This window comes from Podospora pseudocomata (assembly GCF_035222375.1).
Source record: "Podospora pseudocomata strain CBS 415.72m chromosome 1 map unlocalized CBS415.72m_1, whole genome shotgun sequence".
Classification (NCBI taxonomy): domain Eukaryota; kingdom Fungi; phylum Ascomycota; class Sordariomycetes; order Sordariales; family Podosporaceae; genus Podospora; species Podospora pseudocomata.
The window spans coordinates 1,336,298-1,364,293 of NW_026946363.1; the positions used below are offsets into that span (position 1 = coordinate 1,336,298).

The 27,996-nt window shown below is 51.9% G+C and overlaps 9 protein-coding genes across 9 annotated transcripts; 5 read left to right on the forward strand and 4 right to left on the reverse strand.

Annotated features, from left to right (window-relative positions):
- Positions 1-1,781: 1,781 nt before the first annotated feature.
- Positions 1,782-2,356, forward strand: QC762_106595 (uncharacterized protein; the record flags this gene model as incomplete). The annotated part of the gene is made up of 2 exons (XM_062885056.1): positions 1,782-2,116; positions 2,179-2,356. The coding sequence occupies 2 exons, from the start codon at positions 1,782-1,784 to the stop codon at positions 2,354-2,356; spliced, it is 513 nt and encodes a 170-aa protein (XP_062747987.1).
- A 637-nt stretch (positions 2,357-2,993) lies between these two features.
- On the forward strand, positions 2,994-6,190 carry RLM1 (resistance to lethality of mkk1p386 overexpression). The gene is made up of 3 exons (XM_062885057.1): positions 2,994-4,002; positions 4,027-4,228; positions 4,286-6,190. Exons 1-3 carry the CDS (start codon positions 3,947-3,949, stop codon positions 5,963-5,965), a joined length of 1,938 nt encoding a protein of 645 aa, XP_062747988.1. The 5' UTR covers positions 2,994-3,946; the 3' UTR covers positions 5,966-6,190.
- Positions 6,191-10,925: 4,735 nt separating this feature from the next.
- Positions 10,926-15,072, forward strand: QC762_106630 (uncharacterized protein). The gene is made up of 2 exons (XM_062885060.1): positions 10,926-14,375; positions 14,428-15,072. The coding sequence occupies exons 1-2, from the start codon at positions 13,984-13,986 to the stop codon at positions 14,864-14,866; spliced, it is 831 nt and encodes a 276-aa protein (XP_062747989.1). The 5' UTR covers positions 10,926-13,983; the 3' UTR covers positions 14,867-15,072.
- On the reverse strand, positions 10,999-11,913 carry QC762_106610 (uncharacterized protein; the record flags this gene model as incomplete). Its single annotated transcript, XM_062885058.1, has 1 exon — positions 10,999-11,913. One exon carries the CDS (start codon positions 11,911-11,913, stop codon positions 10,999-11,001), a length of 915 nt encoding a protein of 304 aa, XP_062747990.1.
- QC762_106620 (uncharacterized protein) lies at positions 11,931-13,818 on the reverse strand. The gene is made up of 3 exons (XM_062885059.1): positions 13,623-13,818; positions 13,396-13,548; positions 11,931-13,340 (listed from the first exon to the last, which is right to left on the reverse strand). Exons 1-3 carry the CDS (start codon positions 13,672-13,674, stop codon positions 12,400-12,402), a joined length of 1,146 nt encoding a protein of 381 aa, XP_062747991.1. The 5' UTR covers positions 13,675-13,818; the 3' UTR covers positions 11,931-12,399.
- A 323-nt stretch (positions 15,073-15,395) lies between the features above and the next one.
- Positions 15,396-19,661, reverse strand: QC762_106640 (uncharacterized protein; the record flags this gene model as incomplete). Its single annotated transcript, XM_062885061.1, has 6 exons — positions 15,396-15,906; positions 15,964-17,247; positions 17,301-17,656; positions 17,719-18,165; positions 18,222-19,302; positions 19,452-19,661. The coding sequence occupies 6 exons, from the start codon at positions 19,659-19,661 to the stop codon at positions 15,661-15,663; spliced, it is 3,624 nt and encodes a 1,207-aa protein (XP_062747992.1). The 3' UTR covers positions 15,396-15,660.
- Positions 19,662-20,455: 794 nt separating this feature from the next.
- On the reverse strand, positions 20,456-22,543 carry RCO3 (glucose transporter; the record flags this gene model as incomplete). The annotated part of the gene is made up of 3 exons (XM_062885062.1): positions 22,196-22,543; positions 21,844-22,116; positions 20,456-21,770 (listed from the first exon to the last, which is right to left on the reverse strand). Exons 1-3 carry the CDS (start codon positions 22,306-22,308, stop codon positions 20,456-20,458), a joined length of 1,701 nt encoding a protein of 566 aa, XP_062747993.1. The 5' UTR covers positions 22,309-22,543.
- A 194-nt stretch (positions 22,544-22,737) lies between these two features.
- QC762_106655 (uncharacterized protein) lies at positions 22,738-23,871 on the forward strand (the record flags this gene model as incomplete). Its single annotated transcript, XM_062885063.1, is given in 5 exon segments — positions 22,738-22,832; positions 23,236-23,488; positions 23,510-23,569; positions 23,625-23,696; positions 23,713-23,871. The coding sequence occupies 5 exon segments, from the start codon at positions 22,777-22,779 to the stop codon at positions 23,869-23,871; spliced, it is 600 nt and encodes a 199-aa protein (XP_062747994.1). The 5' UTR covers positions 22,738-22,776.
- A 956-nt stretch (positions 23,872-24,827) lies between these two features.
- On the forward strand, positions 24,828-27,854 carry QC762_106660 (uncharacterized protein; the record flags this gene model as incomplete). Its single annotated transcript, XM_062885064.1, has 3 exons — positions 24,828-25,411; positions 25,470-27,549; positions 27,612-27,854. Exons 1-3 carry the CDS (start codon positions 25,398-25,400, stop codon positions 27,852-27,854), a joined length of 2,337 nt encoding a protein of 778 aa, XP_062747995.1. The 5' UTR covers positions 24,828-25,397.
- Positions 27,855-27,996: the final 142 nt, after the last annotated feature.

Here is a 27,996-nt window from a genome sequence, read left to right on the forward strand (position 1 = left end):
GAATTGGAGATGGCTAAACGCCGGTGAGTGGATGTGAGGTGAAGTCACGTTAGGTTGGTCATGATGCCAAAAATGGGTGCTTAACAGGGCGGTATATAGATTCTATGTTTATGAGCGGGTGATGTAAGGTATATGTGTGTGTGTGTGGGAGGGGGGGGGGGGTATGGCAGCTGGTAGTTACACAAGAACCTCGACTGTCAAGAACCGCTGTCAGCTTACAAGAACGATATCCAGTGTGCACAGTCCAAAAAGAGAACAAAAACAACCGGTGGGGTACCAAGATTTGTTTGAAATGTGGGGGTTGGCTTGCTATTCATTTTGTGAGTAAGTATTCACTCGGTTCTGTCTGTGAGCGGCAACGTGAGTTGACAAAGGTGTGCCTGAGAAGTGTGTACATTGGGGTAAGGCTCTTAGGGATCTTTGGAGGGGTGATAGATTAAACGGCCACCAAGATCCTGGCGTTTAGATGGGTGCCCACATTCCGATCAGTAATTGTTTGCTCATGTAGGTTTCTTGGGATAGAACAGATTTGGAGATCTGCCCCCCTGAATCCCGGTAGTTCTATGCATGCCATATGTTGTTGGTTCGTTGATGCTGACCGGGAGGATATATTGGGTCCTATACTTGGAGAGAGTAGGTAGGTATGACGGCATATTCAAGAACGCAGGCTTGACAGTCAACAACCTCCCGCATTCTCGCTCTTCTGTGAGTAGTCTGGTTGTCTGAGACGTAGATATGGCACCCAGATAGGGCTGCCGAGAAAATGTAACACCTCATTGGCCCAAAATCCCCTCACAGCCAGCCAGCCAGCCGCTCAGTCGGTAGACAGGAAGACTAAACCTCCGGGCCCGCAGTAACGATCTTCGGACCACACGGCCTTTCCACCTGGCCTTGCGCCTTACGGGAGGTGAGACAACCGGCCGGTTGGTTCAGCCATCCTTGTTTTGGCCTACTGAGGCCAGCCCGGCCTGTCTTCCTGGTCAAGTCCTCTACAATGTCATGCCTGCCGGCTCCGAACTCTTGTGTTGTTGGGTCTCGCCTTGGGCCATGCATTGGCCCGGCGGTTCGGTCAGTGTAAGGCTGGGTAGGTAAACAAGGTCTGGGTTCCCTAGGCTTATGCTGCCAAGTGGCATGAGGGAAACGGGGTGTTGATCTCGTGATTTACATACATGCTGGAGACCACACACAGTCTAAAGAGAATGGAGGCTTGTTCGTGGCGTCATCTTGCTTGCACACGTCCCGTGTGCCCGGCATATCAAAAGGGGGGGTGATGGCGTAAGTCGGCGCTTGCGCTTGCCTGGTCTTGACGACAGACGCGCTGCCGTCCCAATCGGCACTCGACTGGGCTTCGCTACCGGACAATCTCTTGTACACAGATCTCTTTATTTGGGATATTGGGGGAGATCTAAGTTTGGGGGCAGAGAGGGAGGGGAGACAATATCACGTACATCATGTGTGGGTTGCAGTTGGGGAGGGTTTTTGGAGATGGGTGACAGTGAGAAAGGGGAATGGGTTCATCAGAAGTGGGTACACACAACGGTGATATATTGAATGAATGGGATGATGGTTGGCTGAGGACTGGTGAGACTCAAGATGTATGCATGTGGTGGAGTTGGTGATGATGTCCCTGGTTTGGATGACAGGAAAATAGATTATAGCAACAATGTGATAAACGAGGCCAGCTGATGAAGTGATCTGGTAGGTGGTGATGATAATGGGGACGGTGTGCAGAGTGCATACCCGGGGATCAACAGAAAAGTATCGAAAAGCTTATTTTTGCTATGTTTATCATTGTGTTAACCGCCGAACGTTGCGAACCGGAGCTCTGGGTCGATATTGGAGAGGTTCAACCGTCTGGGCTCGGATGGAATGGGACGGGAGTGCTGGTGATGGCGGGGAAGCCTCCCATTTGCGGGAGAAAGATGCGAAGACGCACCGCTTACGGATATTCTCAAAGCAGCAGAGCAACGCGTGTGACGAGCTGCCGTCAAGGTGATGATGGCTACAAAGATGTTGATATGCCAAGCTGCAACTGCTATGAGCAAGTCGGTGTCAAGTCGGTGACAACAGAAAGGCGGACAGATTTGAAGATTGAGCAGCGAATCAAATGTCTTGTCTAAGAATAGAAACATAGCTAATTAGCCCACATCAAGACTCAACACCTCTCGCGGCGCTTACGAGCAAAGTGGGCAAAATTGACGCTCACCAATCACGGACGGCAGAGCACCGGGTTGCATTGCTGGGCGGACAGGGTTCAGGAACCACGACCCTCAGTGCCGTTGGCGTTGCTTTCTGCCCCTCACTTTTGCGGTCGAGTGCCTGTGTTCATGGGTCGCTGGGGATGCCCAGACGTTGAATTCAACGTCGACTACGAGATCGAGGTTAGATCCGGAGCTACATGGCTTCGGTACTGGTCTGAATGGTCTCGATCCCACCCCGATAACGAAGTCTTGGCCTGGAGGGGGTTGAGCTGCAGGTTGGTTGAAGCAATCAATTTGTTGATGATGGTACGGTGGCTTCTTTCCCGAAGCTGGAACGGACCTCTTGTTCCAGAGCAGGACCCCTCATCAACCGGTTCCGTGGGTTCGTTCGAAAGAGACTTTCACAAGAGCCCGAGGCGGAAGACATTCCTCCTCTTTCCAGGTTCTCTGCTTGAATGTTTGAAGTTGATGATGACAGCCGAACCGGGAAGGAGGGGTTCGGCCAGCCTGGGAGCTCCAAAACGAACCTGTGCACCAACCTGGAACTCGTGCACGGTGCAACTCCACCGTTTGAGGAATGGCGGTTTGGGGCTGATGGCGTCGCATGGCTTTGCTGTGAATCATCACAACCTGGGAAAATGATGGAAGAGGAGGAGCGACACAAAACCCTGTAAACGAATATTCTTCACCAACCGGAGCGATGGGACCATTTCAATATGTGCTGCACTACTCATTTGAGCCGAAGTGGTTGATATGGCATTGGAGTTCCATTCGGGTATATTGGTTGATTGGCAGCAACCAGCAAAAGCTTACAGAAAAGTACGTATCCTCGGTGCCCAGCACTCGACCCCCGTCGAGCCCTCCAGGGCTCGTCCCCGTCTTTGTTCACTGTCAAAGTGAATGAAAGCTCGAGTCTACACCACGTCTCAGATCTGACATCTCTGGGAACAATGGAGCACTGACTAGAGGCATCTTTTGTCGTCAAAGCCGTTCCCCATTGCCGTTCCTTCATTGTGGTTCCTGGGTCTTGAATCATCTGCTGGATAGATAGACTACAGCAGACTACAGCAGACTACTGCACAGTGCGGCCGCATGGCATCCAAGTCCGAATTGGCCGACCCTGTTTCCTGTACGGGCATCCGGCCAATACGATGCGTCTCCGAGAGGGCTGCCAAGCCATGTAGAGCTTCTCTGCCCTTTTCTCCTCCCCATCCCCCAAGTTCTATTTTTGGATCTCTCTCTTGAACTGACATCGAACGCCGCAAGTTGCGTCGAGTACGTATCTTTTGCGACCCTGGCCCAGAACAAAGGAATTGACGTCGGCCCATCGACATCTACCACGGCTGCCACTTCCGAAGGCACAAAAAGACGTTGGACCGCCCTTCATCGCCATTGTCGCGGCCCGTTGTGTTCACGCTTCACGGCTTCACGGAGCACCAGAGACCAGCCCCAGGTCGACATACCCCAGACCCCATCTCCACCATCCGCCCACTTCGAAGCTATCCACAGATAGGATAGCCATTCGACCCTGCATACCGGTGGACTCGTCGCCAAACCGATCGTCGACGACGACATCGCCCAGTGCGCCCTGTCCGAACCACCATCATCTTTCTTTGTCGCCGACGAAGAGAGGCCGTTCGTTGTCCTTTGCCACGAGCACCGTTGCGATCGTGTCGCATCGCGACGCCTTTCGCTCCCTCTAGCAGCTCTCACTCCCACACACTTGCCGATACTCAGTCGACAAGATGGGACGCAGAAAGATTGAAATCAAGGCCATCAAGGATGACAGAAATCGCTCTGTGTAAGCTATTCCCGAAAATCCCAGCGCTGCCGAGATCCCGTCGCTGACCATGCAATTCTGGCGCAACAGCACCTTTTTGAAGCGCAAGGGTGGTCTCTTCAAGAAAGCGCACGAGTTATCCGTGCTTTGCTCTGTAGATGTGGCCGTGTTCATTTTCGGCAGTAATAAGAAGCTCTACGAGTATTCATCCTGCGACATGCGCGATTTGATCACGCGGTACACCTATGTATGTTTCAAATTCCGATCCCCTGTCTTGGAGAGTTTGGCTAACATGTCGCAACAGCACGGCGGTCCAAATGAGCACAAGGGCCCATCCGACTTCAATGGCGGTGCCGATGACGAGGAGGAGGATGACGAAAACGGCACTCCACCGCAAGGAGACGGGATGGACGCTCCAATGCTCCATCCTCACTTCCAGGCGCAACCTCAGTTCCCCCCACACATCAGACACCACACTCCATCAGCGTCACCTCCTATTCCAAATGGCATGTTCGGCCCAGGGCCTCGAGGCCATACTCCTCAGCCTCCTCAGATGGGATCGCGGCCATCATCACGCAATGACATCCGAAGAATGGGACCAATGGGTGGTCCTCAAGTTGGTCCGCAAGGCCCTCCCCATCAGGCAGTGAACGGATATGCTTTCATGCCCCAGCCAGCTATCTACAACCCTCATAATGCACCCAATATGCCTCCTAATGCTTCTCATGGCCTGCCACCGCAATATCCTTACCCTGGCCCTCCACCGCACACGCAACAAATGCAACAATTTGCCGAAGAGCGAAGAAGATCATCTGTTCCGCCCAACTACCCACCGCAGGCACAAGGGCCACCAGCACCGCGTCACTCAGTGTCTCCCCCTCGACCTCAGGCACCACAGCTGCCTCACCAATTGCCAGCTCAGCTTCCTCCTCGCACTATGCCATCACACATGGTCCCTAGTCCGCCACAACCACAGATGCATCCCATGCAGAGCCCACCTCAACCTCAGCAACACCTGGCCCCTCCACCATCGCACGAACTGCCACAGATCCGGCCACCTCCCCAGGAGCCCCAACCGCCAGCCCCTGTAGAGACCATGGCAAAGCCTGAACTTGTCGACAGACCCCGACAGCCGCCTCTTTTGGACACCGCCATCAAAAAGGCACCACCGCGCAAAGGTGGCAGCATCTTTACGCCTATTGATGAAAACCGATCTATTCTCTCGCAACACTTGGCAGCATTTCACCCAGAAGTAAAGTCGGAGCCGCAGGGCAACCGATCGCTTTCATTGGACATGGGAAAGAATGGGACCACAAACTCGCCGCCACATCTCCAACGCTCCAACACCCAAGCCCAGCCACAAATAAAGCGAAATGGCTCGCTATCGTCCATCCCCGAGACTGTGTTTACGCCACCGTCCCGGTCCAATAGTCTGCGCATCGGAAGCATATCTCGGCCACGACTAAAGGTGCAAATCCCCGACGAGTCTGATGGCGGGAGTGCTACGGCCGAATCGGCATCTCCCCGCAACACAACAACCACGACGGATGCCACCTCACAACCCTCGAGGCGACCTGAGTCGGTTGTTCTCCCGCCCCCTTCCCCATCCGCCTCCTCGCTCCTCTCAGCGGGCGCAACCGGCCCACCGAACCCGTTTGCCCGACCTCCTCCCGCTTCTCACCAAAACAACTCGATGAACATTGATACCCCTGTTTCCGCGCTCCCATCTCGATTTATGACGAATGAGTTTCTCCCAAGTCCCAGCAGCTTTTACCCCGAGTGGAACTTTCGTGGAAGTGACAGCAACACGCTGCCCAGTCCACTAAACTTTGCTACGCCCGTGGTGAGCACCGGGCCGTCCTTTCTGAGGGACGACCCGGTCCCACAGAAGCGGAAAAGCCCCGAGATTAGCGGCAACGGGCACGGGCCTGAGCAACATGTTGATATTGGCGGAGATGCGAAGCGTGTAAAGGTTGATTCTTGAGCGGCAAGGCATGTTTGAACATCCTTTCATGTACCATACTTTGTGTTTTTCATTCTTCTTGTTGTTGGATACCGTGTAACCCGGTTTTTTTCTTTTCTTTTTATCTTCTTCTATCAGACTTATTCTATTATAGGGTTCTACTCTGTATTTGGCGGGCATTTTCAAGGCGTTTATTTGTATTGTTAAAACTGGACGCGACAGGACAGGCTATGATGAGATATTGGGGGGTATGGATGAATCGCAATGAACGATTATCTAGCGTTTTTTGTACTTGGAAAATTATGTTTCTAGCGGTGATTTAGGGGTGTGGTATAAAGAAGATATTTCGCAACTTGGAGCTTTACATGCAAGGCCTTTCCCCTTTTGACAGCGAGGATGAAGTGTCGGAGGACTCGGCCGAGGGATGATGTCAGTCCGGTCAAAGCAGCAGTGAGGCAGAAGTTGAGGCTCTGTGGGGAGCTCTGACCACCGAGCAGGGGAAGCATGGCCTAGACAACTGACCCGACTGTACCCTGAAGCATATCGGAGATGGGGGCGGAGCAGAAGTTGCGAGCCGTAGGGCTGATGGGGGCGCCAGGGACGGGGAGCTGCGGATGATATGTCTACCGCTTAGCTACACCTTACTTAGCTAAGCTGTTGTTCAACTCGTCGCATGGCCTACTCCTCCATCTGAGTCTACCGGGTGGGGTGGTTGTTACCTACCTACCTATCTATCTTGGAGGGTAAATGGGATGGGTAGTATGTACGTACGATCGTATATGCCGTCGGATTGATAGTCCAATATGCAAGTAGAGAGTGTGGAAGGGTGGGGGACACATACTACAACGATCCCGGGGAGGTCGGCGGCTCTGCGGGCGATGGGGTGGGTAGTGTGGTGGAGTGGGGATGGGTGTTGCTAAAAATAAATCTATTTTTGGTGATGGGTGTGGTTGGGTGGAATGATTTACCTGCAGGTGTGAGGTTGCGGCGCACAGCAGCAGCATGTATGCGAGCGAGTGCACATACACATGCCGGTTGGGAGGGAAGGCGGCGGCGGCGGCGGTGGCGGTGGGAAGACCACGTGGAATTTTGGCTGGGATTGGGATGGATACCTAGGGAAAGGTAAGCAAGTGGAAGAAGGGTTGGGGATTGTTCGGTGTGCTGATCACAGACAGACATAAAGAGTTGTGACAAGAGTAGTGTGAGGGGAGCACCGAATTTTTTGGGAGGGGAAGGGGATAAAAGTTATGAACTGTTAACAATGCTGCCATCTAAACCTCACGGTATCTTCACTGCAGGGAGTATATATGACGGTTTTTGGTCGATATTCCCAACCTTCCTTTTGCTCCTCATCATCATCAACAACAATTTACTTATACTCATAACCACAGCCCGATCACTAACAACTCCAGTACTAACCCCTAGATCTCACACCACATCATAACCAAAGATGTGCCTCTACCATCAACACTAGTGGCGGTGCGGACACAACGTTAGGGGGCCTCTCCGTCTACTACGACGGTGCGACCGCGGGCTGCCCGGGAGGCTCATGGAGGCGATGATTACCCCTGTGGTAACTTCACGAGGGTGAGGTGGGTTGATTCTTGTGATAAATGCATGAGGGCGAACCCCGATTTACCCAAGCTAACCGTACTAATTAAGTAGGTGAGAAGGTAAGTGCAGAGTCCCCTGGAGGAGACGTCTATGTTGATGTACTTAATATATTCTATCTTTTTTTCACTAGAAAATATTGTCCTGATTAATTGCTTGTTAAGATGTTAAAGTGACTACTGATAGACGTTCAATCAATGTGCTTGTGTGCGCGCATGCTGGTCTTCAATTGGGATAGTTTTTCGTCCCGCCGCTAAGTTGAGGTTGATTATGTAATTTCGAGCTTTTGCTCTTGCTGCGACGAAACTTACCTCAAATGAATTAACAGATACATATGAGAGTGTGATCAATCACGGACTCGAACTGGGAGCAGGACGGTGCGTATGGTTGGGATTGAGGACAAAGGATGCTGTTTGTTCCACGCGCAAGGGCACAAAGGACGGAAGAACATGGACGATGCTATTGAAGCGGACTGGATAACACAATTATGCAATGGAAGTAGCGCGGGCAATACATTGTTCACAAGTCAGTAGAATGACCCGCTTGAAGCAGACTAAACAACCTAATTATCCCCAACTCCCCAAGACAGTATAAAAGCCCCCTTCATCCCTCCCTCCTCTCCTTCCATTTTCCTCATCATCAGCATCAAAAACTTACTTAAACAGCCCTCCTCACTCTCACTTTGCAGACATTACCCAACAAAACCCCCCAACATCATCACCCAAGATGTGCCTCTGGGAGAAACTTTACTGCTACTGCGGCATCCCTTCTGATAAGCCTCAAAAGCTTATCATGAACTGCCACTCCTATTCCACTACTGGCCGCTGCAGCGGCGATACGGTAAGACCCAAGAATAGGGGCTGGCTCTGCTCGAGGTGCCAGGAGATTGAGGATTTGGCTAGGCAGATGGGAAGTTGGAGGGTGTAAGGAGTCTGCAAAAGTGAGAGCGCTGGGGAGATAAGTCCGGAACGGAATCTGGGTAGGTAAGTGGAAACGTCCCAGGTGGAGGTTGTTGCTGATCATACATACATTAACAAAATAAATTTTTTTTCCTGTAAAAACTTCAAGTTATCGTTGGTTTCAAATTTCGAGAGTGAGTGAGTGAGTTTTATTTGATATATACAAGCTACCTACCATCTACCTGACTGGCATATTTTGGACGAAAGGAAGTATGAAATTGCTACAGAAAGATAGGCTTTAAGAGATAAATAAGCAGCCAGCCAAGACAAATTGAATGGTTTTATCCTATCCATCGAGCAACTGTGTCTCTCGAAGCAGGCTAAAGGGAGAAGAGATCTGCCTGCTGGTTGGTTATCCATCTTTTACATGACTGACTTATTTGTGTGTGTGTATGAAGCACAACGAATACCCTCCCTATCTTCCTTCTTTCTACCCATGATTTATTTGACAGACAGGAGTGAGTGCCCAAAGTGAAAACGAAGAAGACCTTCACGATGGTCGTCTCTCAGCATTGATCGTGTGACCAGCCAGCTTCGAGATATCCATTCTTAGCAAACATGTGTACATACATACATACATACATACATACATACATACATACATACATACATACATACGTATATATATACATACCTTTTACCATTTCAACATGAGAGTAGTCTGTCTATCTTATTTCCCAATTTTCTCTTTGTTACAAGAACAAGAAATTGTCATCAAATGGCCTATTCCAGTGGCTTTGTTCTTGTAGTAGGACCCCGAGGGCTGAATTGTTTCAGTGCTTCCGAGTCCAAGGGAAATACCATTCATGTACAATTTCACACCGTTAATGCACGTAACCAAGATTAGAAAGCAAATTAAATGGGGCTTATAAAAGAGTGTGTATTATTCTCACCAACAAAATCCCCACCAGGGAGATTTGAATCTCACTTACCTCCTTTCCACATACCTATACTCATGTCTATGAGCTCGGCAAGGACAATCAAACGTCCTCTGTTCGATTTTAAGGATTTCACAGCTCATACCAATGTGATAAAGGCGGCAGCGATTAACCAAAACGGGCGCAGGATGAATGGGGCACCCGCAAAGCCAGAGACCCTGTCGGAAGAGACACATCTTGGGTGATGTGAGGTTGGTAATAGTTTTGAAGGTTGTGAGTTGTGAAGGTTTGTGTAAGTAGTTAGTTGTGTGGGTTTGTTGCGTTGATGATGAGAAAAGATTGACGAGCTCATGGGAGGGCGCCTGGCTTTTTATATAGTGATAAGAAGGGTAGACAGAATGGAAACAATCCCATTATCTTCTTTCACTGGCTTTGTTCATCTCGATACTCCTCTATTTATAGCAATTTTCGTCTCAGCACAGCACCAGTCTAGTACTCAGCCAAACCCATAGGTCAGAAACCACTTCACATCAACTTCGATCAATCCCATCATAATCAAAACAATGCCCCCCTTCCATCTTCAACACCATTGCTCTTCCAATAATCACATTATACAGACTCCAATGCCACACAATTTCTCCTCTATTTAAACCCTTCCCTCCTTCTCTCCTCAACAACTTTCCTCCTCATCATCATCATCATCATCAGATCAAACCACCGAACCAAACACACACACATACCACCACTTCAAACTACCAACCCAAAACAACAAACAAGATGTGCCAATACGAGCAATTTTACCTACCACCTCTGCGGCTGCAAGGACGCGGCTGAGGTCCGCATCGAGACCTGTCAGTTAGTCCAAGAGGGCGGTGCATGCTCTGGTCTGAAGCCGCTGGTGATCTCCTTTGTTCCTCCTCCGGCAACCTGTGATTACCACGAGGTCTCCTCTGATGATGGGTACTAGTGGATCCCTCGTTGAGCGCAGCCTCTTGCTCATTACTTGGTGGGTAAATGGCTCTCCTGGAAGGTAAGTAAGGCGAGTGAGTGTTTGATAAAAGGTAAGGTGTGGTGCGGTTGTAGATGCCTGGAGCATCAATAAACCAAAACATATAATTTCAATACATTTTTTTAACAAAACCCTAGACTGCTATATCTCTTTTCGTGCTTGTATTGTGATCCTGTGGTTTAACTGTTGCTTCAACAGGCAGATGTGTAGCTTTGTGCACTTTCACCTCTTTCGATACACCTGCTCCACCTAGGTACATGTGTACAATTCATTCAGTGTTATTTTCTCTCATTATACATGTAAAACTCAACCACCACCATATCTAGTTCTCAGCTTGCCTTTGTACAATAAAGACACCAACCCCTGACGCCATTCCATATGCGTTTATGACAAGTTATATCGCAAACTTATATACAACGTATATGACTCTAAAAAGCCGCGCCACATCTTCCAAACTATCATCCAATTATGACTCAAATCCAAGATCCGAGAGCCGACCGGCCTGCCCCTTTTGAGGTCCGGCAGTCCAACCTTCTCCAGCCAAGACGTTCGTTCCATAACCCGGTCCACCCTTCAAAGATCTGTCTCGGGAACCCTTTAATCAACCTTCCTAACCCCCAATCCACTCCCCTCCCCAACCCCCCTCCCAAGCTCCATATCCCTCCCATCAACCCTAGAATACTGCCCCCTATCCCTCCTATTCCTCCCCACCGTCCCCCTCTCACTCCTCCTGTTCCTCCCCATCACATTCCCCAAATCAATCCTCCTCACCCCCCTATTACAGCACAACGTGCTCATCACAATCGCCATCAAGAAAAACGCCACCGTGGGCAGCGCCACATACAACACCTGATCGTCCGCCGGGTGCCTCTTCCCATCACTCTTATTCGGCCCCTTCTTCGGCTTGACAATCTGCACCGTCGGTCCCTGATGCCATTCCGCGGGCGAGCCATCCTCCGGCAGCGCCGCCATCCTCAGGGTTATCGTCGTTGGTGTGTTCTGCTTGAAGTGCTTCGCCTTGTTTCCCGGTTTTTCATTCCACAATGGGTTGGCGTTGATGAGGTCTTGGGTAACGGACCACTGGTAAAAACCCCATGCGCACGAGATTTCGCCAGAGTCAAAGGCTTGGTGGGTGTCGCTTTCGGGGGTGAGGTAAAACCCGATGATTTTGACCGTGTGGTTTGCTTTCTCGTGGGTGTGGCCTTTGGAGAAGAAGGCCGGGTCCCAGGTGATGTACTTGAGGACGCCGGGGTTGAAGGTTTCGTTGTGTTTGGGGAGGCAGAATGGTTTGTAGTCGCCGTCGAGGTTGTGGCAGACGGCGAATTCGTGACCGGCGAGTTTGGTGGTGTCGATGGCGGGAGGGGCGTCGTTGTCGGTGGGAGGGGGGACGAGGTCGGCGTCGATGGGTTGACGGGGCGCAAGAGCGTTCGGGTTTTCTGAGCCGGGAAGAGCTGATGCTGTGCCTAGCACGGCCAGCCAGAGGGCTGACCGGATGAGGTTAGGCGAAACCATCTGTATCCTTTGCGTGTGTGATGTTGCTCGGATGCCTCGGAGCTTTCTTCGTTCAAGCTCTTAGAGAGAAGAGGCCAGACAGTTGAGTTGAAGGGGTAAGTAGGAAGCCGAGTAAGACACTGCTGGTCGTCTTTCCAGTCAACTGAGCGGACAGAGAAGGCCGTTGAAGAAGCAGAGGTTCAAGAAGGAAAAAGGAATGGATAACCGACGAGATATCGGCCCGGCGCAACCTTCAGCCCTCGACCTGGAAGCGGCAATTTTGGAAGTCCCGGAGCTTCCCGCCGTCCGTTGATGGTGAACTTGAGACAGGGAGCTCCCGGCGGACAAAAGCTGCATGAAATCGCGCTAGAAGGCCTGCCAAGCCGGCATGCCAAGATCGACAAAGCAGGGGTTCCGGCATCTTAACGCCTCGGCATCTCAGCCTCCACAGACAACACCATGTCGATATTGATGGTTCACCGTACAGAACGTCTCATTTGCTACCATCTAAGAAACAGTGTTCTTGGCCACGATTCCTCTCGCAAACTCTCCAAAGGTAATATGCTGCTCCATGTCAACCTCCTCACCCAGGTTCGGCTGGGTAAAAACGGCAAGCGTGTTGCGCGCAATCCGGCCATCGCTCATGGAAGCACGAGCTCCCCGTACAAAATGCGGCACAGCCTTGAACTTGCCCTCAGTAATCCTCTCCAATGCCTCGCCCGTCTGGAAAGCAATACAGTCGCGGGGAATCTTGACCTGGACCGTTTGCCCAGTACGAGACTTGATGTACAAACCAGATGCCGGGTCAGGGGACGCATCAAGTTCGGGAAGAGGTGCCAACTTCAGCGGCTTGCTGTCGGCCAAAGTTTGTTCAAAAGCCGGTGCGACCGCTGGCGTCTTGGCTTCATCGACAAACATGGCCGAAGTCAAACCGGTCAAACAGCCGTGGTCCAGATGGGTAGCACACCAGTCATCCTCGTCGCTGCCCTCGCCATTCGCGATTTCGCTCGCCTTTATCGGCGCAGGAGGCGCGTTGGCGGGGTCCTCGGGGAAGTAGTGTAACAGGCGAGCCTTTGTCGTGGTCGAAGTGCTCACAACCTTTTCCAAGTAACCGTTGGGATAACCGGCAATTTCCTTCTCGGCGAACCTATCGCACGCTCTAGCCACCAAAACGGCAACGTCAATGATCAGACGGCAAAGATCCTCGACAGAGTTTTTGAAGCCGGGTAGCGTCGCATCATCCGGCCAGATGTTGGGCGAGAGATATTCAGGGAAGTTGTCAGTGTTGAACTCCTCGGTGGGCGCTGCGCAAGACAGCTTTGGGTCAACATAGAAAGCACAGTTGGCATAGAAAGAGCCCTTTAATGTGTCGACCTGGCCGTTCTTGAGGGTTTCCTTTCCAAGGGACCATCCGGTAAGGTACTTGGCCTTTTCATTCTCGAGTTTATCTGTGGCTGGTCAACTTTTGCTCATAGCCGCCATGACCCTTCACATGTAACCTACCCAGCTCAGACTTGGAGAGGTTTCCAAGGTAAGACGAATAGGAGAGGGCATGATGCCTCAGACTCGCAAACTCGGGTGGTACATCTTTGACAACCAAGATACCCAGAGAATCCGGGCCGAATGCTTGCTGGAGCTTCTCAAACGACACCGTTCCTAGAGATTTTTACACATCAGCGATTGCACTTACACAGATCACCCCGCAAAGTGATCCCTGGACCCTGACTTACCGTCCTTTAGCTCCTGTAGGGAGACAGTCACAGCCTGAGCAATAGGGGCCATTTTGATCCAAAGATGTTACAAGACAAATAATCCAACATCCAACAAAAAGAGGGGAAGCAAACTTTTATCTCACGAGATCTACTTACACATCTTCAAGCTCCCTGTACCAGGTCAGCGGGGCGGACCGCCAAGCATTCCCACTGCCGGCCGACTTGCTCAAGGCGGCAGGTCCCTGTTCACGCCAAGACATTTCCAACGCGCCTATCGATAACGATAAGATCATCGTCACCATCATCATCAACCACTTGCCCCAGCCTCACTGACGTTGTTTGCAACTACAGCATCACAATTCATCCCCCCATTGCGACAATGGTCAAAGCACTCACCTTCAAAGGAGATAAAAAACCAAAAAAGAGGAAACGCACCGGCGGGGCTAGCGGGAAAGCAGACGACGATGACAACCGCCAGCTCAAAACCGCCAAACCCTCCACCGAAGCCGACGCCGACGCCGACGCCGACGACGACAGCTGGGTTTCCGCAGACGTAACAGCCGACATCTCCGGTCCGATCATGTTCGTCCTACCAACCGAACCACCAACCGCGCTGGCATGCGACGCCATAGGAAAGGTGTTCACCCTCCCAATCGAGAACATCATCGACAACAACCCCATCACCGCCGAGCCGCACGATGTGCGGCAGGTCTGGGTGGCCAATCGGATTGTAGGGACAGAACACTTCCGGTTCAAGGGGCATCATGGAAAGTCAGTAACCCCGTCCCCTGAGTGTTGGTGTACGATATTAACAGAAAAATAGATACCTCTCCTGCGACAAAATCGGTCTCTTCTCCGCCACCTCCGAAGCCATCACCCCCCTCGAGTCTTTTTCCGTCATCCCCACCGCCGACACCCCCGGCACTTTCCAGATCCAAACGCTAAGGGATACCTTCCTTTCTGTGAGAGCGTCGCGGTCCTCAAAAGCGAATGCTTCCCCTGAGGTCAGGGGGGATGAGACGGAGATTACGTTTGATACTACGTTGAGGATCAGGATGCAGGCGAGGTATAAACCCAAGTTAAAGGCTTCAAAAGAGGAGAAGGCAAGGGAGAAGATTAGCCGGGCCGAGTTGGAGGCTGCGGTGGGGAGGAGGTTGGATGAGGATGAGGTGAAACGACTGAAGAGGGCGAGGAGGGAGGGGGACTACCATGAGGCGGTGTTGGATTTGAAGGTTAAGGGGAAGCATGATAAGTATGGGTAGGGAGGCTGATGTCAGAGCTGTTGTGGTAGGAAAATGGCTTGGCTTAGTAGGGTTGGTGTTGTTCTATACTGTGTAATGAGTTTGGGAGTTTCGTTGATGAATCACGGTCTTGGAGAATGGGAAGATCAGGGTTTAATAAAAGACTAATTGTATTCATGGATGGCGAAGACAAAGCCTCAACTTGCTTGTAGGAAAACAATGCCTCCAATCGAGTTGAGGCGGGTTCAAATAGTGACTTGTATGGGTGAAGGCGATGTGAGACGAAAGGATACACACCTATGGACTTCCACACCGTTCTGATACCAGTAATGTTATCGTGGAAAGAGAATCACAACACTTCGTCCCAGCCTAATGTGCATTTTCAACCACTTTCACCACTTTCCCTAACATTATCCAAACCTCTAGCCCTTTCACTAACCATATCCCACTCAGGCAGTGAATAATTCTCCTCGATAACAGTCTTCCCCATGTCGCTGTATCTTCAAATCAACAATATTTAACCATCACATCACACTAAGCAAGTCAACACAGCGGTTTAAACAGAAACTATCAATCACTTAGGTGTACAAAACCCCCCCGCCATATCTATACAATTTCCCAATCTTTTTTCCCAACCACCGGTATCCAGCCATATCTCTATATCCAACCCCATAATATCAATCTGAAAAAAAATGCCCCCTGGGCAAGACAGGTGTGCTATGTGCAGGTGATTATACAGAGGCCCATGCCACTCCCACCCAAAATATGATCAGTGAGAAGAGAGCACAAAAGTAAACACAAGAAGAAAAGTACAACTACTCCCAAGTAATCTCCCACCCCTGCACCCAAGCACCACCAGAAAACTTCTCCTTCAGCTCAAACAACTCCAACACACACCTCCCCGCATCATAACTCCAATGCTCCTGCTCCAGCACCTCACCATCAAGCCACACCTGCTTGGGCTCGTGCTCCAGACCCATGACCGTGGCGTTGCGAAGGGGGTTGGTGTCCGGGTAGTTACCCAGCGGCTCGACCTTGAGGAAGTTGTTTGAGGCAGTAAACTACTCCCATCATTAGCACCACATTCATCACCTCAAATGTTTGCAACAGTCACTTACCGAAATCCAGCTCACCTCCTCCGGCTCCAGACTGACCCCATCATCCAAATACAACTTCCCCTCCGCCCATCCAGTCCCATCCAATCCCACCAACAGTCTCCAAGGATTCTGCCTACTCTCCGCTGTAGTCATTCCAGGCTCCTGCAACGGAACAACCTTTCCACCCCTCACATAGACAGGAATATGCCCCAACTCCGCCCCAATAGTGACATTCTCCCCAGGTCCAACCCCATCACTCACCTTCCCCTTGGTATACCAATCATACCACACCTCCCCCTCTCCCACCCCGGGGAAAACCCCCTTCACCGTATCCGCCCCCTGCTCCAAACAAGGCGTAACCATAATCGCATCTCCCAACATGAACTGCCTGTCAGCATCAGCAAGCCACGGCTCATTGGGAAACTCCCACGCAAGAGCACGCATGACGGTGCTACCAGCGAGAGAAGCCTGGGTCATGAGCGTGTACATATACGGCAGCAGCGCATACCGTATCGCCATCGCCGACTTGGTAGCGTCAATCACACTGCTCCACCTGTACGGCTCCTGGTCAATCGCCCCCATCGCATTGTGATTCCGATAAAAGGGAAAAAACGCGCTGAGCTGCATCCACCGCGAGCAGAGTTCATAGTTTGTGTTGCCGTTGAAGCCGCACGTGTCGACCCCAAACATGGGGAAGCCAAAGATGGAGAAGGACAGTGCTTGCGGGATGCTAAAGTACAAAAATGCCCAGAGGGCCTCATTGTCACCGCCCCAGTGGCCAGCCCACTTGCCTGAGCCGGCGAAGGTGCCGCGGCCGATGATGAAGGGGCGGACGCCCTTTTGGACTTGGAGCAGAGCTGAGTAGGTCGCGTTGAGGACTTGGTGACCGAAGAGGTTGTGGAAATCGTACTCGAGATAGCCACCATTATGCGTCGAGTTCGGGCTCAGGGCGTGGACTCCTATGTCGCCATGATAGTTGTTGATCACGTACGGGGGCCAGTTGATGTTTCTTGCGCCAGGAGTGGGTGTGCTCCGGTAGAAGTTCTTCGTTGTTGTGGTTGTGGTGACGGTGGGGACGGCGGTCGCAGTTGGCCCGTAGCTCTGGGTGATGATCGCCTTTGTCGCTGAGATGGCTTCGGTTTCGTTTGTCTTCGCGAAGCCTTCGGGGTATCTCAAGACAAGATTACCAGGCTCACCGGGCAGCTTGAAGGGCGGATGGGCAGGATTGAGTGTCAAGTTTCCGGTGCCGCAGCTTCCAACGCAGAAGGAGGCAACTTCGGACATGTCGACCCAGATACCATCGAACTGGACATGTTAGTATTGTCTTATTCATTCACATATCATCATGGGAAACTCACCGAGATATTCTTGCTCCACCTCGAAATCTCATCAATCCACCAGTCGATAGTCCCAGCCTCACCAAGCACAGCACCAACCCAGTCAGGAAAAACCGTATAACCAGGCCACACAGCCCCATAGTAAATCGACCCATCAGGATTCTTCACAAAGGCATCTGCCTCCAGCCCCCGCTCATAGGTAGGATAGCGATCTTCCTCATCCTCTGGGTTAGGCGCATAGATGGCAGAGTCAACAATGGGAACCCAGTGCTGGTGATTCTTGTGAAGCCTGTTCATGAACTCCTCTCCTTCGGTGTAGTTCCAGGTATCATGGTCGTTCTCAAAGTCACGGTACTTCTTCATGTAGTCGATATCGGCTATATCCACATGTCAGTTCAAGAAACCTTTTGTCAAAATATGAAGGGAAAGAAAGACCCACCCCAGACCGTCTCAAGCGGAATCTCAAACTTTGCAAAGTTGTCAATAACCTCTTGCAAACGTTGCCAGCCAGTATAGCCCCAGCGACACTGATGGTATCCCAAAGTCCAGTACTGCTGCATAGCCGGAAGGCCAACAGCGCTCTCTTGGTACTTGGTCGTGACATCTTCAGCCCGGGGACCGCTGTAAAAATAGAGATCGATGCTGCCACCGAGTGTTCTCCAAGTAATACCAGGTTGCCGCAGAAGCACCTCTTGTGGATGAGCATTGCGAAGATAGACACCATGTGTATACGATGTGTACCTGGCCGTCTTGTCGTCGGCATAAGGAGCATATGTCAATTTTCCCGACTCATCGGTGGTGAAGTATCTTGTGTCATGATAGATAGGATGACTGCCATAGATGTTCCAGTCGATGTCGTTGCCAACATCTGCCGCAAAGAGTGTCCCTAGCCTGTGTGTAAGCTATCTCGCCTGAGCATTGAATATACTTGGCGGTACTTACTGGTGAGATTGTTGCCCAAGCGGAAGCCATGAATAACTTCACCGAGACCATACAGGTTGTAGCTCTCGGGCAGAGCGGACACAAACTCGATGAACTGATCTTCGTAGACGAGCTTGCTCCCCTCGGTTGTAAAGAGTGTGTCGTCAGTTGCCTTTCGCTTCACCGTGAAGGAGAATGTCGGGTCGTTTGACCACGAGACCACAAAGTCACTGTTTTGCTCCTCGCAAAGAGGATCGTTTTGAGGTTTTGGTATCAACACTTCGGGTAATCTGAACCACGTTTCATTCTCCTTCGAGATGTACCGTGGCTCAATCTGAAGGTGAAGCCTTTCGTTGGCCTGAAACTCCACCAGTAAGGAGAGGTGCTCGATGTCGTTGCCGTAGACGTTGCATGCTGGGCCGGCAAGGTCAAGATCGGCAGTAAACCCGTTTTTCGTGTTTTGGACGTTGGATGCAGAGTACCCAGGACATACTAGCTGCGGGTTAGCGGCAAGGGGGTCGTCTATGTTGGCTTCAACGTCCTTCCCTTTGTCGGCAGACGCAGGGACTGTGAACTGTGGGACTGAGCTGGTGGTGGGAGACGCCGTCTGAAGAAACTTGGCCGGGACCACTGGTGGCCCCTTGTGCCCAGAAGTACCACTCGGCAGCAACGACGAGGTCAAAAGGAGCGATATCGAAGTAAGCAAAGCCATGGTGGCTAGCAACGAAGTGGCTTTGGAAAGGATGCCTTGTCTGGGAACCCTGCGGTTGTACAATTTGAAGCCCAAACTAAGAGCAGCGACAAAGACGAGGACTTCCACCTTGAAATAGTCCTGGCCGAAGTCGAGCCCCAGACCCAGATGTGAGGATACGCGAGCATCTTCCAAGTCTAGACCGGCCCGTGACTCGGAAGAAGCAGTTGGGAGCTCGCTGGTTCCTGGCTCCAAACTCTGATGGTCCCAGGTGATACTGTTACCGGCAAACAACTCGGCCGAAGCCAAGGTACTGTTGAAAGCCATAACGAGTGAGAAGAGCGCCAACAGGGGCGAGCACGGCGGAAAAGGGGCTCTCGGGGCCGACGCTGACCGGCGACTGGAAGAAGACTGGACGCCAGTGCCTGTTAACCAAGCGTCACACTACCGTTAATATTCTCCACGCGAGACAAGTAAGGGTAACGGCGGGAAGAGACCGGAGTCAGGAGGGAGATTGAGTTAAATGAAGGGTCGGCGTGACTGGGGATCACAAAACCTACACTGACCGTTGACTTTGCCTTGTGAGGCTCGCCCGCGAAACCACAGCCCTGGGACGACATGGCTCTAGTAACGGTGCCCAACAGTGTCCATTTCACCGTTTGTCTCTGTGCTGGCGTCCGTGTGTTGGCTGTACCAAGTTTGGGGTGTCCCCTTATGCGTAGCGGTAGATGCAGGCGGATATGGTCATGCATGTCGACTGTCATCGCCATGCTTGCTGGTCCAAGTCAATTGATTCGTGTTGGTCTTCCTGTTCTCAACCCGACCCGATAGAATTCAGTTTTGCAATAATCTTCGACATCTGCCTCGTCCCTTGATTGAGAGGCAAGCTCCAAAACCTGATCTTAGCGTGACTTGAGCTGTGGCGGTTTAGTTTGTCTGCGGAAGCTCGACCGGTAACTGGGCCGATCAGTTGACCACAGGCGCGGGGTTATCTGCACAGTGTTACTTGCCAATAAGGTTTGTGGCAGGGCGCACGGAACCTGCTTTGGTGGGTTGGCAAGGAAAGAGAGCCGTCTACGGCCTCATGACCCTTTGTTGTCATCCACCGCATATAGACATGTAGGTAGCCTATGACCGGTGGCGGGCGCTGTGTGAGAGTAACAGATAGAGAGTAACAATATGAGTGTATTTACTTGAATGCCCTCCTCTGATGCTTTCTGTCTTGTGTCCTGTTGTGCCTCCCCTCCTTGCGCCTTTGCTCAGTCAACAGGAGAGGAAAACTGCTTTGTTCCTCGGATATCATCCCAAGTTTGTTAAACGCCGAAGCCCTAGCCCATAACAACAACCATGTTTGTCAAGAATTGTTTGATCCCCAATAAAATTCAAAAAAAAGTGGCGAGCCCAAATATTTAGTATCCCAAAGCTGGCCGAGATTAATGCCCCCAAACTCCGTCACATCAAAAACTCCGTCGCTGATATCCACAACGCTGGTCCGGATATATATCATGATACAAATAGGAAAACCGACAATCGAGTTGACCCCACGGTACAAAAAGCAAAATCATCAGTAACTGAAATCGACATGGCCTATTGGAATCGGTAGCTTATCGTCCTGTGAGGATGTCGTCGCCGTATTCGTCGAGCTTCCGCCTGTTTCTGACTGTGATTCGCTGCTGCGTGATTGTTGCAGCTCGAGCTGTGGTTCCTGAGGAGGAATGCCACTGTCGGAGAAGCCAAAATCTCGCATCTGCTGGAAACTCCAGCTCGGTTCGAATCGTCGACTGTTCCACGCATGGTCCACCCTCTCGTACATTTCGTCGATCTGTTCCAAGCTGATCTTGCTCGTCTCGTAGACCATAAACCAGACAAAGGCGATCGAGAGAATGCAGAATGCGCCCCAGAGAAAGAAAATGCGAGATCCGAGATCGATTGACCGGGACCCTTCGATTCTATTTGTGTCCACCATGTAAGGGGTCCCATAGGCAATGCCAAAGTTCAAAAGCCAGTTGGAGGCGGTAGAGACGGACATCGACTTCGCGCGTACCTTCAGCGGATAGATTTCTGATGTGACGACCCAAACCACGGGACCCCAGGAGGCTGCGAAAAAGAATATATATATGGCCACGAAAATGATGAGGATGCGGCTCTGCGTCTCCGAATTGCTTCCGTTGGCGGTAGCGAACGAGGCAATCAAGAGTTGGCAGATGGCCATGCCGGCGGCTCCGACAATGAGCAGCCTTCGTCTACCCCACGATTCGACGACGAAGAGACCCGGCAGCGTCGAGACCATGTTAATAATCTGCATGATGAGGGTGATGAGATAGGGGTCGTCGACACCGCCCTTTTGAAAGAAGTCGGTGCCATAGTACATGATGAAATTGACACCTGTGAGCTGCTGGAGCATTTGCAGCCCGCAGCCTGTTAGTGTGCGGCGACCCAGATGTGGTTCGCCAAAGAATATATCTTTGTAAGTGTCAGGGCCAAGAGCTAGTTCGTACTCATGGTTTGCCTGGATTTCTGCGAGCTCCTCGATGAGAGCAGGGTGGGTGATGTCGAGCCGACGTAGACGGCTGAGTGAAAGAGCAGCGGCGTCTTTGTAGCCGCGCTTGATAAGATAACGGGGCGTCTCCGGTAGGATCAGCAGACCAAGGGCCAAAACAACAGCCCAGGTAAGCTGAAGACCAATGGGGATGCGATACGCGGCGGCCCCTTTCATATTATGAGTTAAGATATTGACGCCGGCAGCAGCAAATAGACCGGCCGTGATTGATAGCTGATAGGCGCAGACGAGCGTTCCACGCACCCACTTTGGTGCCATCTCAGACTGATATAATGGGACAAGAACTGAGACAACGCCCACTCCAATGCCCGCCAGTGTTCTGATGAGATCAAGTCAATACAAGTCACACTTTGAGGGATGAATTGGGCACCAAAAGGGAAAGTGTTACGAACCTCCCGATAACAAGAAGGGCCACATTCGTCGCGCACACCTGGAAGATAGCACCAACACAAAACACCCCCAGGGCGGCAATAAGTGAGAGCCGTCTGCCCCATAAGTCACCTATTGGCGCCGATATGAGTGCTCCCACCATCGTTCCTGCACTCAGCATTGCCACAATCAGTGACACTTGGCTTGGGTACATGCCGGGTACTCCCTCCTTGTCGAAGTAGCCAGTGGTGAAATCCTTCTTGAACGACTCCATCGCCAGAATACCGTTGATCGACCTGCATGCACCAAACGGCTCAGCCAAAAGTCCCTCCAAATCCTAGCGCGTCCGACCAAAATGGCGCCGAGTCGACTTACCCGGTATCATATCCAAACAAGAGCCCGCCTGTGGCTACAAAGAGCGATAAAAGGATGGCCGGCGCCGAGGTGCCGGCGACGTTTGCTGGCTTTCGCCAACCGAAGCCCACCATGACTGCGATTGGAGCGCCTTCATGAAGGGCTCTTCAGAACAGCGTCGAGCGCGGGGGTTTCCACCAGGATTGGGGGTCTCCGGACAATCGAGGATATGGTTGTTATTCGATCATGGGGAGCGGTTTGGATCGTTTCGAGGTGGGAAGGTGGGCGGCGAACGGGTTTCGACGATGAGATGAACAGTTGAAAGGGTGCGTCCAACAACTGGGATGGTGGACGGGAGTTCGTTGAAAGTGGTGGAGAAAGGACCGCCGCCCACCTGATTGATGGGCAGCGGAGACTCTGCAAACGTCTGATTGGCTGCACATCAAGACTAGCCCGCTTGGGAATAGCTGTGACCAGAAGGTGGGGCTGACCCGGCTTTGACTAGCGTGGTGGGGACTCGGCCTGCGCCAAGCCCCAGTCTCGCTCACCCCAGACCCAAATCCGACTTGGGTTCAGCAACGGGCCTCTCGGCTACATTGAAAATGTCACTCTGTCGGGTTGACAGCTGTGAGAATGCGGTGCTTCTGCGTTGCCTTTGGTAAGAATTTTCCCATTTTTCTGATCTTGGTGTTGTTCTGTCCTTTGCCGCTGATCTATGGGATTCATCCGAGTACGAAGTAGACAGACTATATGAGGCTATCTCTGTCAATTTAGTCCCTATTCCTTGGAATCTGAATGCCATGAATTCCCACCGTGGTTAGAACCTTGGTGTCTTGGAAACCTGGGGTTTCACCTGGTGCCGTGGTCCATGTGTAAGCCCTCGGTCCCTCTCTTTCACGCGCCTCACCAGGCGGCCCAAAAAGCCATCCTCGCTCCCGCTTTCCCAATGCTTCATAGCGGGCGCCCAGCTTCACGCTGGCTTCAGGGGGGGGAGACCAGACCACCAATCGCCAAAGGAACTGCATGATAAATTAATAACTGACCCAGAGTGTGAGCAGAAGGCCACACACACACCACCACATCAACCACACCATTGTCCCAAGAATCTCTATGCTTTGGAAACGCGCGGCGGGTGCTCTGAAGCCATTGGCTGTCAAGATGGTTGTGCCGCAGCCGGGAGCTGCCCCCCCAGGCTTGCAGCTTGCAGTCCTCAAATCCTTTGACTGCGTGTTTTTTCTTTTCCCTTCACACCTCTTGACTGTTCGCCGGCTATGCTCGTTTGGGACTCCTAGACAGGTCATAGCAACACTGCTGGTTCGTGAACCCTGCCACTAGCTTGCGTCGAGGGGGCAGCAAAAGAAGGAAATGCGGGTTGCTTTTATCACAACTTCCAAGGTTGAGGCATTCACATCGCTACAATTTTCATCATTCGCTGACCCAAAAGGTGCAGGAGACGCCCGATATAGGAGATGCAGGAGCTTGCATCAATATTCCCACAGCATTTCCAGCCACCTTGCTTCAGGTGAGTCTCTGTCTAGGAACACTCCGATCCTGAGAGGGAGGGGGGACCACGATCGGGTCAATGGGCAAACAGTTTGGGATTTCATGAGAGGCACGGGTGCTGGTTGTTGCGGCACGATGCTCATGCTCAACCAGTGTTGATTTGTGCTGTCTGTTTGGTATCGGTCTTTTGGTAGGTCTGAGTTCCGATACGCTCAGGATCTGGTGGAACAGGTCACAGATAACATTAAGGTCCTCAAACCCTCTTATTGACATGAATTTCTTTGGCAACACCCGGTTCCGGTGCATCCGACATTGGCGGCTCGTGAGAGCACACACTCACAAGCTTTTCCAGTCCGCCCTTTCCCTGTACTTTTGACTGGCTCATTTGCCTAGAAACGTGTCACCATGAACAGCATGGATCTCGGAGTCAGATCCTGCAGAGTCCCTTTGTGCAAGAGAGGTTGTACAAGGTTGTTGTGGTCAACACAATATCAAGCACCCGTCTGCCCAGGAAGTGGGAAGCGAAGGCGAAGCGCGATGGCCAAGAAACTTGGGATCGGAGTTCTGCTCCTCATCCTCCCCAAGACCCAGCCACTGCGTCTCTTGTTTGGTGAGAGGTGGTGGCTTGATATGCACAGGCACTAGCGTGAAACCAGTATACAGTTCGACCAGGAGAGTCCTCACACCACTGTTGTTCGGTTGGGAATAGCGCCAATCGCGAAGCCACAAGAGGTTTATGCACGGCTTACTGTGTGAAGTCCGTAGAAACGAACGGCACGATAGAACACATGACCATGTAATCTGTCTCAAGTCACCCTGACCTCATCATTTGTTGGGTTTTGATTATAAGCATGTTGTGGCACACCTAAGTTTGTGGTGTCTCTTCAACTTGCTTTACCAGGGGCTTGCCGCATGTGCGAGGACAAGCTTGGAATGTGTCAACATGAGTGTCACAGTGGAGAACTCACGTGTATCAGCTGGTGGATGAGACCGAATACCAGGAACATAAAAAGAAAGACATTCGTAACAAGCAGCTCAAGGCGAGGCCGAGGCCCAAAAGCAGCCGGTGGCTTGAAGTAAAGGGCAATCGATATGTCTTGGGTGAAATGTTCTTGATGCTTCAGATGACTTTCGACTTTCTTCTTAAAACCTTTGGTCTTATACCGTCTCTGCCAGCACGAGGATTGAACTTTATACGAAGTGAAAACCTAAGGTGTGTAGACTCCCAGAGCTCTAGAAGAATTCGACGCTTCCGAAACTGCTGAGGTGATGCTACAAAATAAAAATGCCCTCTTCTGCTGTTCCAGATGTTCAAAGCATTGTTTTCTGCACCTAAGGTAGTGGGATGTTGTCAGAGCAATTCAGGGGTCAGTTGCCTTGGCAGTTTGTGCCGAGCGGGAAGGCCCCGCTAAATTAACTCTCGCGTCCACTGCGAATCGGCGGGGTCCCCACCGATCAACGGCGCGTCTTTTGCTTTGCGATTCAAGCTGGAGCGCGTCACTCTTCAAGGTCCCCACCGCAGACACCGAACAGCAATTCGCTACACCACATCTTCCCGAAACATTGGGACCCCAGCATGTAATATTGTTTGAGCGCAACATATTCTGGGACCGAGAGGACGACTGGGAAGGATGGCGACAAGTATGTGCCCCATGCTAGGCTTAACCAGTGCTTGTACCATAGCTAACAAAACCAAGGACAGGAGCGCATTCGAGATCGGATGCGCGGTGCTGGGTGAGTATCTTCCCTACGACATCTGCTCAGAGGACCCAATTAACGTCAACAATTATAGTCGTCATGAAGTAGGGGATGATCTAGACTTTGGCTTTGTGATTCCCATCGCCACAGAACCAGAGCCAGAAGAGACAATCGAGGAAGAGCTCCCAGATGCTTCACCACTACCGCCACCTCCAACCACCAACCGACCAACTCCAAACACATCCGTCAAGCGAATACACCTCGACCGCGATGGCGTTGCGCAATCCTCCCCGTCTATGGGCCCCAGCCCCTCTCGTCCTCCCCGCCCTCCCCGGTCTGAATACAGCATACCCGACGGCACCAGTACCGAAAGATCAGCCTCACTGCCACCACGTTCCCCAGCGTCTGTTCGAGCTCAGGGCTCTTCTCTTCGCCATATGACCCGCCCCCCAGCTTCGGATGAAGTTGAAGAGGCTGAAAATGAGGAGGACCACGACGTGACTATGCACGACTCGCAACCCGAGCCAGAGGCCGTAGAGGAGGATGTCGACATGGAAGATGCCCCTCCACCACCATACCCGCGATCCGTTCAAAGAACCGCACAAAAGCAGCGAGGTCCGCTCTCCTCTGTCATTGCGGCGACAAAGCGGATTACTATCCACACTTCACCCGAGGAGCCAACGCCAACAGTGGAGGAGGTAGTCATGGAAAGCCCGGCTGATGCACCTGGCAGTGGGAAGCGGCAAAGGACTATCTTGCTCGATCCGAATAGCCCAGTCGTGGGGTCGAGTACGTTATTGCACAAGGTTTTGGAGGATCTAGATGATACTACTCAGCAAAACCCTGGAGGTATCCCGGCAAGTTCTTCACCAGTAGAAAGGAGGGTTAGAACGAGGATACGAAAGAGCGCAGAGATGAGGAAGATGTCGGAGAGTATGAGTATGAGGGGGAGTACAATGTCCGTGACGTCTCCTACGTCTTCGAGGGGCAAGAGGAGGAGTCCAAGGTTGAGGTCGAGCAGTGTTATTGAAGGTGAGGAGAATGCAGCTGAGGATGTGGATGTCCCGGATGCCGTTGAGGAAGAGGAGCCAGAGGAAGAGGAGGAGGAGGAGGAGAAGGAGGGAGAAAGGGAGCCCGAGGCGGAGGAGTCAGCTGTGCTTGGGGCAGATGATGATGATGTGGCCGATGTGCCAGAACCAGAGCCGGAACTACCGGAGCCAAAACCAGAGGCCCTAGAGGAACCAGAGGAGAAAGAGGCTGAAGAGATTGGTGTGCAAGAGGCTACTAAACGAATAGGGAGGAAGCGGCCTACTCGCCGAACCGCCCCTGCTCCTTCACCAGAGCTAGGCTCAGACCAACCACCAATGCCGGTGGCAGAATCACCAGCACTGAGAAAACGGCGAAGGAGGGAGGCGGTGGCCAGTCCAGCACAGCAACAGCAGCCTGTCAAGAAGGTACGGACAGGCAAACAACCACCTAAACCACAGCTTCCACAACACTCATCGCCAGCACAACCCTCACCAGCGCAGCCCTCACCAGCGCAACCCTCACCACGACAACCCTCCCCGCGACCACCAACACGCCGATCACAGTCAAAAGTTCAAGAGAAGTCCAAGCCAAAACCAAAACAACAGGCCAAAAAGCCACCAGCAAAGAGGAAACCAAGAACCAACTCCGACGATGCGGAGGGAAAAGACTCTGGAGATAAAGTCTCCGGCTCCGTCCCCATCACAGTCCAACGGTTCAGCAAACCCCACATCGACCCTGAAACCGAAGCTGACGACCTCGACGATGACGAAATTCAATTTTCTCACCGCGGTCCGGGCGTCCATATTCTCGATGTGCTGTCCAAACTCTGCGACGAAATGGCCGAGAATTACATGGGGAAACTCCGCGCAGCAGAGGAAGCGGCGGAGGATGCGGCCACAAGAAGGGAGAAGAAGGTGATGCTGAGAGCCTTGGAAGCCTTTCATAGGGAGTTGATGACCAAGCTTTTGGATCACACTATTGCCCTCGATCAGCTTCATGGCTTGCGCAAAAGGGTCAAGGCGGCGCAGAAGGAGAAGATTGCGATGAGGGATGAGATCATGCGGGTTAGGGCGGAGAGGGAGCAGGTCGCGTTGAGGATGGATGCGGTCAGGATGAAGCATGAGGTGGAGAGCAGGGAGGCGTTGGTATGTTGTTTTGCTATTGATACAATCGCCATCGGTGACCAAGATTGCTAATTTGTTGGCAGCGACACATCTCTCTCTCGTCGGCCATGCATGATATTGATCTTGCGGTGGAAAAGGCGCAAGCAGCACCAGAGCTGTCTGCCGCTGAGCAAAAGAAGGCCGATCTCGCCAATCTTGAACTACTGGTCAGCCGAGTAGCTGATCAAGCCAGCTCGAAGAGCGATGGTGGGGGCACGTTGAAGCAAATCAAAGAGTTCAATGCCTTTTTAGAAAGAGCGGCTGCGGCGATGGAGAAAAGGAGGTAGCAATACTTCTCACCGCCATTACTGCCATGATATATACAACATGGCCCGTTGATTCGGCCAGTTTTTGACGCCAAAAATGAGCAACGATTTGAACGAGATCTCTTGTACAAACTTTCAACCATGAAGACCCTCATATTCTTAC